The 12,762-nt window shown below is 43.1% G+C and overlaps 1 protein-coding gene across 2 annotated transcripts in view; it reads right to left on the bottom strand.

The window, feature by feature from the left end:
* The window catches only part of nlgn3a (neuroligin 3a), a 255,864-nt gene that overhangs the window by 161,612 nt on the left and 81,490 nt on the right, over nucleotides 1-12,762 (bottom strand). For both annotated transcript variants that reach the window (XM_033974470.2, XM_033974471.2), the window contains one exon: nucleotides 5,663-5,812. In XM_033974470.2, the coding sequence (XP_033830361.1) occupies nucleotides 5,663-5,812 (150 nt within the window). The remainder of the gene's footprint in view (nucleotides 1-5,662; nucleotides 5,813-12,762) is intronic.

Raw genomic sequence — 12,762 nt, 5'->3', positions numbered from 1 at the left:
TGCTGGTTTCTTTTCAATCGGTGATCTTGGAGGCGCCGCTTTCATTGTGCAAAGCCAAAAGAGTTACCTCAGCCCAGTGCACTCTGCTAATGGAAACTCATTGTAACAAAAAGTACATTACCAAATCTCCCTAATTCTGCTTCCTTTTAATGAACTGAAAAGCACTAACCCTGCGATTAGAGCTGCCGCACTCATAATATGCAAGTGATATTAGCATCTTTAATAGCCGCAGATAGAGAAAAAAACATCCCTGGATTCGATTTAGCGCTTCCAATTTGTCGATTTCTCATGTGGGATGTATTTTAGCCCTTCGCAAATACAGCTCCCTGAGATTTAGTGAGCGGTCTGCGATTGTTTCTGTAGAAATAGTGAAATATTCAGAGTGTTTGGCTTTCAAAGGTGTTTACTGCATTATTAATGTCGCTTTCAGACTGCTCAGGGAGGACGACGGGAGCCACAGTGTTTTAGCGGCGCAGGAGCCTGGTTTGACTCGTCCGTCTACACTTTAAACTCATTATCTTGTCTAATTCACTCGGCCGCCATTATTCCCCCGTCCCTTTAAGCAGGCTAATTAAAAGAGCTTTGGTTTTTCATTAATACGCGATTATTTATTTATTTACGCGCTCGTTTCTATGACACAGTACGAGGCCGCGTATGTGGAACAAAAGAGTGAAGAGGCACCAGTGTTCTGATCAGCGTCGCCTCTTTCCGCCGCTTATTTTTATCTCTCAAATACAGTACAATTAAATACATGTTTTAAGAGTATTTTTCAAGTAGGCAACACTTTATCCTTCAAATTAATACGTCATTTGTTTCCCCTTTTCTAAAACCTGGTATAAAGTAACTTCATTAGTAAACTATCATTAAACGTATGAGCAGTAGTGGTTGTTTTTGTATATTTTTACCAGCGTAACCATTTAGTTTGAGTACTTATACTGCAATACTACAAGCTCAGGATAAGTTGTAGTAGTAGTTTTTAGTTGCCTGATCGTCCAGTCCCTTCTATATTCTGGATATTCGGATCCACAACGATCTGAAACTGGACAATAGAACTCAACGTCGATGTCCAAAGTCAATTTTGCTTTCATTTTTCTCATACTTTTCGAAAAAAACATTAAAAGTTCAAACACATCGGAGAGGCTAACCGGCTACGTGCTAACTATTATCCATAACGAGGCTGTTTTAAACCCAAAAAATCCATCTATAATGCAACGATTCTGTGCAATGCTTTAATAACTTGCGGTTTATAAAGTTTCAGAAACAGATATTTAATAAAAAGATAGGTCTTGTGGTCATTAGTTCCACCGAGCTGATTATCCCTGAGCAGCTTTCAGACTTTTAAAATACATCTTTTACGGAAAGTCTGAGTAAAATGAAGGGGAAATATAGGAAGTATAGGTCCGTTCGAACTTGAGACGCTCCAACCAGTCGCTGATTTGTGTCTGTCCTGTCTTTTTTGTGCTGTTTTCCTCCTCCTTTCTGTGTCAGAGGCTGGAACTGGGCGGAGATTCAGGCTCCTCCCACACACACCTGCAACTAATCCGCAATCAAGCCGCACCTGGCGAGGAAAAAAGCGCCAGATCGTCCGCGTATCCACAGCGGTACAGCTCTGCGTGGCTCGATCTCGTGTCGGTTGAACGTCTTTTGTTCCTCGTCAAATCCCGCTCCCTGGACCCGCACAGCTCCTCTGTCTCCGACCCAGCTCTCCACGATCGGTACGAACCGCACGCCGTCCAACCGAGTTCACCTGGACCGGTACGGATTACCTCATCTCTGACCCCGCTGCCCACGATCCGCTCGAAGACTCCCGCAAAACAACCAAAAAGTCCTGAATCGTGTTTCAAAAATGCTAAAAATGCTAAAAATCTTGGAACGTTCACCGCAAACTATAACTTCTTTTACCTGCGATGGAAAGTTTTGTTGGTTTTTGAGCAGCCATGTTTGTTTTGGACGTGACCGGACCTTGCGTCTCTCTGACTGGTTAATCCACCTGTCAATCACGTCCTCTGAAATCGGGAAACAGGAAACAGCTCCAGATCCACTCGTCTTTGTAACGTTTGGTCAAAGCGTGTGGTTCTGACGGGACAGTAAAGTCTTTGTCATATAAATTATCACATTATCGTGACATTTAACAGATTTCTCGGGATGATAGTGAAATTTGGTGCCACGATTATCACTATTATCACCAAAATAATTGCGATTAACGATTATATCACGATAATTATTGCTGCTAACAGTTTAAAAATATTCTGGATATGAATAACTACCATTTTAATCTTATAAATAGGCTCATATAAGTGAAAACAACAGTGATTTAGACGAGATCGTGAGGAAAAGTCGTTTTTTCTGCACATTCCGGCGAAACGACAACGATTATCTTTGTTGACGTTATATAAAAAGCGCCGCGAACGATTCTTGTCGACCCTAAAACGATATTATTGTTTACCGTCCCGTCGCACAGAACTTCAAACCTGCCCGTTCGGTTTCACTTAACACGGATTAGCTTAGTTCAGCGCTAACGGTTATAGCCTTATCGTTTACGTAAAGGCAAAAAGAAACACGCTGAAGACACGCAATTATCGTTTGTCAAGTACGTATAGCTTTATGAGGGGAAATCTTCAGTCAGCTTAGCGCAAATTGGACCATCATGCAATCAATCTATCCCTCTCTGCCTCTCGCTCTTTTTTCCTCCAGCCCTGGTTGTGTTTGCTTTGCGCGTCTGTGTGTGCGTCTGTGTGCGTTTATATATGCCAGAGTGTGCGCAGTTTAAAGTACCACGGGGAGATTATCAGACCGGGCTAGTGATGGACATTATCGCTCCCTACATGCATCACTTCTTCTTGTTTCTGAGAACGGCTGGCGGGCGGAGGGCATTGTCGACCGCCGCGCGTGTGTCGTGTGTATTGACGCGGCAAAAACGGTACTATTTTTGCGCGATATTTTGGAGAACGTGACGTGTGAGGGAGCGTGCGTGTAGAGTGACATTTAGCGAAAATGTGCCAGGCTCGGGGAAAAAAAAACAAAAAAACAAAAAACATCTGACTCATAATTGAAGTGCCATGAAAGAAATATGATCATGAATTTGAATTAGGCTCGTGCGCTCGTAGCTACGAACACGGCGAACAGCGAGACGAGGACATCCGGCTCAGGAGATTGTGGCAAAATACAACGCGATACAGCAGCAACAACACGAAGATAGAGAGAATAGTGCAACCAGCTAGCGCCACTGTGGGAAACGTACATGATGTTTCTGAAGTGATAATAGGACGTGTTGGCTCTGCGATGCGCATTTAAAGGTCCGATATGACACAAAATGGACTCTTGTGAGGTTTAAGATACGTTAGGATGTCATTCCCAAAGCTCAAAACGCTCTGTTCCACCTTGTGATGTCATCAAGTGGAAGTTTTTAAGTTACCAGCTACATTTTACCGTTAGTTTAGTAGAGATAAGTGTCAATTCCAGGAGCGGAAATGATCCAAATGATTCTAGAAATGAAGGTGTGTGGAGTTTGAAAACACAGCGGAGCACTTCCTGTATCGCCACATGATGACATCACAAGGTGGGATAGAGCGTTTTCAGTTTGAGAGAAGAACTCGAGCCTAAATATGCAGGTTTGTTTGTGCGTTAAATGTGTGTGAATGAAACAAAAAAAACAAAAAAAACTACTCCAGGTCTGTTTGTGATGAGGAAACAACATTAGAACACAGATCTGAAAAGGTTCACTATGTAACTTTTCTTGTACATTATGTCACTTACACATCTCCATGGAGTTACTGTTGCTTACCCAATGTTTCACAGTATGGCTTTAAGTTGACCTAGCTTGCTTTTATTCGATTGCAGCTGCTTCGAATGCAAAAGAAAACGTTGAAAACACTCGTACTGACTTAAAGTGAATGGGGTCGCCTCTCCACAGACATGACCTGTAACATCAACTGGTCTTCATGGATTTAGATAAGTTTGGACGGTCCACTAGAAAAGTTACAGAGTGAACCTTTTAAACGACATAAAATACTGAAAAAATACCAGCGAATATGAACCAACTCAGCGTTAACGAAACAAAACAGACCGACATTAAAGCTGCACGGGTTCGTCACCTGCTCGTTTCATAAAAATGCCTTTGCGTTGCCTGGAATGTTCCGCAGTATGGCTTTAAATGTCATCTTTTACTTCCTAGAAATGTTTTTTACACCAGGTACCAACCACAGAAACGTGTATGAAACGTGGACTAAGTGAAGCTCAGAGCAAGTATCATAGCAACCAAAGAGCCAATCCGGTTGAAGGTACCGCCCCTTCCCATTCGCACCACTGGTTTAGCAGGGAGTGGGCACTTAGCAACGCTGTCAATCAATCAAACCTGTTGTTGACGCTAGCAGAATCGCGCGACCTCTGATTTGTCCATTATTAATATTCATATCTTGACTTAAAATAGCAAAATAAAAATACCAGGGTCATTCAGGTTAATACGAACATTTTAAGACCGAAATGACGAGTCTGACAGCAGCAGGTACAGAGAAAGAGTTGACAGTTTTTCAATAGAAAGTGAACTGGAGCCAGAAGTGCACAGTGGGCATTCGGGATTAGATGAAGTTTGATTATTTTGGTTCACATTTGACACATTTTTGGCACATTTTTTATATATTTTCCACCTTCAAGACACTCAAACACCAATGACGTTTATGTCAAGAGCGGGATTCGAACCGCCAACCTTCTACCAACCGAGCCACTGCCACCTCGAGTGCAATAAGTTCACTGACAGAACATGTGACTGCAAAGAACAACAATGAAACAACAATCTAGCCAATATATCTATTATTTTTCTGCTGCGTGAATGAAAAAAAAACACTTGAAACGTAAGAAAGAAAACATCTGCTCTTCCCGTACGACTCCGCAACGACACGAGCTCCGCCGCCATCTGTGTTAGCGTCCTATTTGTAAAATTAACTTTGAAATCGTCTATTACAAATACTTTTCACACGAGCTTTGTCGCGAACGGGAAAAAAACACTCCAGCAGCCTCATCAGTCGCTCGCTAGCACCTGCCATCCATTTAGGCCAAATCTGAAGCAACGTTTTCAACAAATGCAAATGACAACATGCAGATTTCATTTTATACGGCGCGAGTGTCTGTTGGCTAAGCACTCCAAATGTAAAAAAAAAAATGTGCGCGCGCGGAAATAAACTGTGTCAGAGAGATGGATGGAATAGGTACAAAGCATTGGTAGTGTGCTAACAAACTCCATTTTGTGTTGCTGCAGCTGTTTCCATGGAGCTCCCTCGTCCTGCGCTCCCTCCCTCCCTCTCGCGCGCTCTCTCTCCTTCACACAAGTGTCTGAAAGAGGATTCAGCTGCGCCAGTCAATCTGCAGCATCCACAAGTCCGCGAGAAAAACCCTCCACCGCCTGTAGCACTCTCCTCTCTCACGCCATTCCATTTCCAAAGTCATTACAATCATTTCTTTATTTATCGCTAAACTGCAGCCACAAAAACACCGCGCCCGCTTCTCCACCAAACTTCATTCATCTGCATTTGCGCGGCACGTGAAACGGGGGAGCGTTGTAAGTAATGCCTCACCGCTGACAGTCTTTGCTTTTCACACCTATAGCGTGACCTACAAACACGGCCCAGAAAATGTCCTTGAAGAATTATCGAGGAAGGGTACTTACCCAAGACGCCCACGCGGTAGTTGAGAGTGATCACGATGACATTTCCATAGCTGGCCAGCACGCTGCCATCGATCATGTTGCCCGTCCCCTCCATGTACGATCCCCCGTGGATGTAGACCATCACCGGCTTGGCTCCAGTGTCTCGGATGTCTGCAAGAGTGGCCATGGTTAACACGTGCTCATCGGCTCATGGGCCAAGTCCGCAGCAGCAAAATGGCAAAGGAGAAACGTGAAATGGTTGTGATGCAGACGGACAAGATAACGCGGCGGCGAAAGCTCTCCCAGATACCAGCTGTTTGAAGGATTTAGGCTAAAATAAAATAATGCCTGGACTTCAGAGTTAAAGTTTAAACGAGTCGATAAGGAGACGATCTGAAAGTGTCTGAAAACCCAAACACTGGACCGACTGTGGAGGAGTTTCTTTTTCATTTTGCATAAACGTGTGTCTGATGGTAAATCCAATGCTTCTTGTTTCTACAGAAAGGCTAACTGTGTAAAACCTGGAGAATCAATAAACTCAGATTATGCAGGGTTATGATACACACATTTGGACAAGCTCCAACGTAAAGCCCCGTCACGTAACTTTTTACTCTTTTTTTCTTTTTGCAAATCACAAATAAACAAAGTCTGGGAGTCCCTGCTTGGACGGCTGCCCCCATGACCCGACTTTGGATAAGAGGAAGAAAATGGATGGACAAACATAAAAAAAAACCATGCATCCTTACTGTGAGCGAGCTCGCCTCTCCACAAACCTGACTCTTACTTGGTCTGAGGGGGGGCTGCTCCTGCTTGTTTCCATGGAAATGTACTTGTTCCACAGTATGACATGAACCTTATTTACACTTATGTTTGGAAGTATGACCTTAACTTTCTATTTCCATGGAATCATGCAGGTGACGGGCCAACTCCAGAATGTTACGCAGTGTTGCTTTAGGACTAAACAATGTCTGAAATGAGCATTAAAATAGATAGATTTTTTTATTTTTTATTTTTTTATTATTATCATAGTATTATTATTATTATTATTATTATTATTATCACTATCATTATTATCACTATCATTATTATTATTATTATTATTATTATCACTATCATTATTATTATTATTATTATTATTATCACCATCATTATTATTATTATTATTATTATTATCACCATTATTATTATTATTATTATTATTATTATTATTATTATCACCATTATTATTATTATTATTATTATTATTATTATTATTATCTCATTGTGCCATGTTCCAGTATCTCGTGTCCAAACCAAAGCAGCTCAGGGCCCTGTTCTTTGAAATATTCATCAAAATAATAAACCTGAGTGTGTCTTTATTGTGTATTTACTTGTGTACATGTTGGTGTTCAGGTTGGTGCCCTCGAGTCGCCTCGTCCCCGTATAGACACGTAGGAAGCCATTAGAGGGGGTAAAAGGAGAGGTGGTCTGACACTTCTCCACCAGGAGGGGGGGGTCTAATCTGGCCCGATGGTGATAGGGAAAAAGCAGCAGCTAATTACACAGTGAGACTCGGCTCTTTTGTACTCGCGCTCTATCTCTGACGAACTATTTATTTGCTCTGGTCGCTCCTGCCAGTTCCATTTGTGCTTGGGTTTCAGTAAAGTGTGGGACCAGAGCTTGAGAACCATCCCGAGAACAGGTATCGGCAGAGAAATCGTTTCAGTCGACGTCCCGTTTTGGTCTGTGAATCGGTATATTAAATAAAAACTGGTATTTAAAACAGGTCCAGGGTTTTCTAAATAACCCGATTTAGAGAGCCCTGGACCTGTTAAACACCTCCTCATCTGATCGAGCTGCGTTTTGAACAATTGCAATTAAGAAGTATTAAATAATTTGCCATAAAAGATTTAAACCTTCCCAGATTTTTGGAGCAATTTTCAGAAACTAATTAACTTCGAGCGCCAAGTCTAGATGGATTATGGATTTGGAAGTGCTACCTGCGTATTACCCATTTTCTCAAAACAATAATATTGTCTTATACGAAAAAGAGATGATACGAGGATGTGACAAAGAAAAGTAAAAATACTGAATTATACTGAATTATACGGGAGGTGAAATGATAGAGTGACAAATGTAAACAGAAATGTCGTCTTATACGAGGAGGGGGTGGCAAACAAAAGCTAAAATAAGAGAGACTAAAGCTGGAATGAGGAACCTGTCAGGCTTTTAGTTCAGCTGAAGATTTATAGGAGCGATCGAGGTGGAGCGACAAAAAGTGAAGAAAAAAAAGTCATTCAAAGGTTTTGGGTGGGAAAAAAAACGGCTCCGTCTGAAAAGAGACTGAATCACCCCGAGCCGAGAGCGAAGTTTTTACTATATCGACTCCGAAGCGGCAACACGCCCAGCACCACCTACACCTCCACCTCCAACACCACCACGACACAACCACACTCCCCCAGAGCTGTGAGACCGAAGCGTTTTTACTATATCGACTCTGATGCTGCAACTCACCCAACACCACCTACGCCTACACCAACACCACCTACACACACCCCAACACTACCTACACCCACCCAACACCAACCACCTCAACGACACCCACACCAACCATACCCCTACTCAACATCACCCATACCCAACACTAACCATATCCTCATCCAACACCACCTACACTCCACCCAACACCACCGCAATCCCATCTACCCCAACACCAACCAATCATACCCCCCCAGAGCTGAGACCGAAGCATTTTTACTATATCGACTCTGATGCTGCAACTCACCCAACACCACCTACACCTACACCAACACTACCCACCCAACACCAACCACCTCAACGACACCCACACCAACCATACCCCTACTCAACATCACCCATACCTAACACTAACCATATCCTCATCCAACACCACCTACACTCCACCCAACACCAACACCACCCACCCGACACCACTCACACTCACCGCAACACCATCTACCCCAACACCAACCAATCATACCCCCCCAGAGCTGAGACCGAAGCATTTTTACTATATCAACTGACACTGCAACACGCCCAGCACCACCTACACCCACCCCAACACCATCTACGCCAACACCACCCATCCCCCCCACCCACCCATCACCATCCACACACATCCATCCATCACCACCCATACCCACTCATCACCAACACCACCCACCCAACAGCAACCATACCCCCCACCCATCACCATCCACATCCCCAATCACCCCCATCACCACCTATATCCCCCCACCCATCAGCACCCATACGTTCCCATCAGCAAACACATCTCCAATCAGCACCCATCACCACACCCATCCCCACCGATCAGCATCCATACCTCCCCAACACCACTTATACCCCCCCCATCACCCCCACCTCCGTCTCTCCTTTCGCCTGGACACTTCTGTGTTTTTAATCTTTCTCGCCTTTTTACGCCGGAGCGGTGAGAATGAAAAGTGGGCGTGAGGGCAAAAAGAGCAGAAAGGAGAGCGGCGTGCAGACATACAAATGCTGTATGAACCGCCGCGGCTGAAATATACAGGGGAGTAACGGGCTCCGCTTTTTTAAGGGGGTGGTATTGTATTCGGGTTGCTATGGCGACAGAGAGCCAAAATTTATGCTCCTCAAGAATCACATCCCACATCCACCCATCTGTATGCCCTGCTTGTTAGAACCGATCACATTAGCATGCTCAAGCTAAGCTACGCAAATGCATTTTCTCAATAACCCCTATTCACGAGTTCAGCCTGGATTCACGGTTTTCTTTTAGCGGCTCGTGGCCCCATTACACTTAGAAGCAAAACAATAGCCTGCATTATATATGATCCAGACGTATTTATGATTGGGTTTTATCTGGCTGGTATCTGAGAGGGCTCTTTTATAGTGAAATGGGATTTACAGCCAGCTCCATGCACACATCCATTTGATGAAAAGGTGGCTACAGTAAAAAAAAAAGAAAGAAAAAAAACAGCATTACAACATCCCTTGGTGAAATAACACAGAGAAGAAGAAGAAGAGAGGAGAGGAAGAAGAGATTAGTGATGTCAGCGTTATCAGTCACCTCTTTTGTTCGTTCACGTTGGGTCGACATGACACCATTTCAGTCAGAATTTTGCTCAGTATTTTTGTTGCTAGTATATTTGAAGTAAGTAGTGAGGTTTTTTTTTTTTCTTTTTTTGTGCTGCTGTCCTCGGATAATTGGCCCAATCGCGTTTAACATTTGCAAAAAACATAACACGGCACATTTAAAAACAAGTTTGAAAATGTAAAACGAGGTGAAATGCGTCGGCTGAACTGTACTTAAGTAAAAGAAGTAAGTATTTACGTCGAAATAAATGTACGGCAACAACACGTTTACGTCCTAGCGCTGCTTTCTAAACGTACGTGTGACTTTAAACTTTTATGCTAATAGTCTCGTGGGTTTGGTCTCTGGTCTTCAAAGCCTTGTTGCTTCTGCTAAAAAGGACAAAAAGTTGATTAATGCAAATAGAAGTCGACATTTTAAACCATGAACCATGCACAAAACGTGAAGAAGTATAAAGGCAAAAACACAACAAAATATATAGTACAAAAGTATAACTGTACTCCATATACTTTGGTGTGTCTTTTGCAGGTTTGACACTACGTTACATGTCGTATATCGTATTTTCTGGACTATAAATGTCTCTTTTTATCACAGTTTGTCGAGGGTGCGACTTATACTCAGAAGCGACTTATATGTGAAATTATTCAAATATATAGTTTCACGTCTTCGTTATTGTCACACTGACGACTACACGAGGGAACTCTAGACTCGTGCACCAGTATCTACTCCTCCTGAACCACTGAACATTTAAAACTTCAACATTACGCTGATTTAAAAGACGTCTGAGAAACACTGAACGCTCCATCTACGTCTGGAGTGGGTGGAGTTGTTCAGAAGCGACACCGACGATGAAGAATTCACTGGATTTATTGATTTGGAGTGAGATCCAGAGTAAACTTGTTGTTTTTTCTGCTTTATTTATCTGATTAACTGTTAATATCTTACGTTAAACCAGACACGTGTTCAGTTCTGTCTGTGCTTCATGGAGCTGAATAAATATAAATGTGTTACGTTAGCGTGATGTACTGATATTCAGCCTGTTGTTCCACATTTTATTATTATTATTATAACTTGATTTAAAGATAAAATGTCTGCTCTTGGTCTCGGATTTTGTAAAACAAATTTCGCCCCAAAAATACGACTTACATATGTTTTTTCTTCATTATTATGCATTTTTCTGGTGCGACTTATACTCTAGAAAATACAGTAGTAAAGATAAAAAGTGAAATAACTTCGACAAAGCAAAGTGTGGATACTTTGACAATTTGAATATAGGACATAAAAACACATTTAATTGAGTTTTTTATTATTTTTTCTCTTGATTACAAAATTCCATATATTTTACTTCATATATTTGATGTTTTGTATTTGTATATAAAAGTAGAAAGTAGTAAATATGAATGAGAGGGTGCGTCGGATTTTGTAGAATAAATTTCCCTCAAAAATGCGACTTATATATGTTTTTTTTCTGCATTTTTGGCTGGTGCGACTTATACTCCAGAGCGACTTATAGTCCGGAAAACACGGTACCTACATGTGTGAAATCAGAAAAATCAAACATTATATGCACACGAAAAAAACAAAATGGCTGCACACCGATCACACTTTTGCTGCTTTTAAATGAATAAAACATGGAAGTGATTAAAATTAGGAGCATGCAGTGTAACATGGTACATTTCCAAAAGCTCTCGCAGCTGCTCGGATATTCTAAACACGGCAGTTCTTAGCTCTACGCCGCCTCCGCTCCATCAAACGCGATGCAAATGGCTGAACTCTAACACAGGACACGGGCCACACCATAACACGCTGAACTCCTTATTCCTTTATAGGTGTGCAGCGGCGGGGTGGTCCTGCGCTGATTGGAGCACCAGCAGGGGGCGTAACTCAAGAGCAGACTGAGCTGGGAGTGTTGCTGCTTCCAGGAAAACTCACCAGGAGCTCTGCGGGCGCACGTCCTTCACCTGGCGGCCATTTTTATTGCCTTTTTTTTTTTTCACTTCCAGCCTCACCTCGATTGCTCCGTCCTCACCGTCTCCATTTTGGCGAAAACAGTCATATATCTGACATTAAACACCGTGCGCGGGGCTAGCCTCGGCACATCGCGAGAGACGGGGACAAAGCGAGGCGACATGAGCTGCGTCAACATTCGCAGGGACGCGGCGGCTGTCAGCGGCGGGCGTCAGGGAGGTCCGAGGCGGCGGTGGGCGGGCGGGCGTGGGTGACATATGCCCTACTGTAGAGCTGCTGTCAGGACGGACTGGAACAAGTCGATTACGCCCGTGTTCCTCTTTAAAAAGTACACGTGCTTTATCGAGAAGGTCCCTCCAAAAACAAAGTAATTACACTGTGGCGGCGGCGTGTGCGGTGTGCGCGCGGTCGTACTAGTCAGCTGGGTGTCGGCGGAGGTGAGATAGCGACGCCGGGCTCTGCGGAAAACGGAGTGAGAGTATAAATGTGCAAGTTCTATAAATAAATAGTGAGTTTGCACATCGTCAGGTGCAGCTCCGTATGTATCGCCTCAGTGTGACAGACCAGAGGAGCTGACAGTTCTCCGGTGCCACTCAACGTGAAATCCAGCTCGTACAGCGACGTTTTCAGATACGTTTTGGAGTTTGGAGACAGCCACGTCACCCCCGTTCATTTTCACCAAATCGAACTTAAAGCGCACGTATAACGCTGTCGTCCGATTTGTTCTAATGACCTTCCCTCGTCACAAACAGAAACGAAGTTGTGTTTTGTTTTAATTCTCACATTTTTAACACCTAAACCCTGCGTATTTAGGCTGAGTTCTTCTCTCAAACGGAAAAAAAAAACACTCCACCTCTCTTCCACCTTGTGATGTCATCATGTGGTAATACAGGAAGTGCTCCGCTGTGTTTTTAACCTCCATATACCTTCATTTCTAGAATCATTTAGATCATTTCAGCTCCTGGAATTGCCGATCTTTACTAGATAAAAGGTAAAAAAAAGAGCCGTTAACTTGAAGACTACCACTTCATGACATCACAAGGTGGAACAGAGCGTTTCCAGCTTTGGAGATGTTACAGAC

Source organism: Periophthalmus magnuspinnatus, chromosome 10 (assembly GCF_009829125.3).
Source record: "Periophthalmus magnuspinnatus isolate fPerMag1 chromosome 10, fPerMag1.2.pri, whole genome shotgun sequence".
Classification (NCBI taxonomy): Eukaryota; Metazoa; Chordata; class Actinopteri; order Gobiiformes; family Gobiidae; genus Periophthalmus; species Periophthalmus magnuspinnatus.
This window is presented reverse-complemented; position numbering and strand designations above follow the sequence as displayed.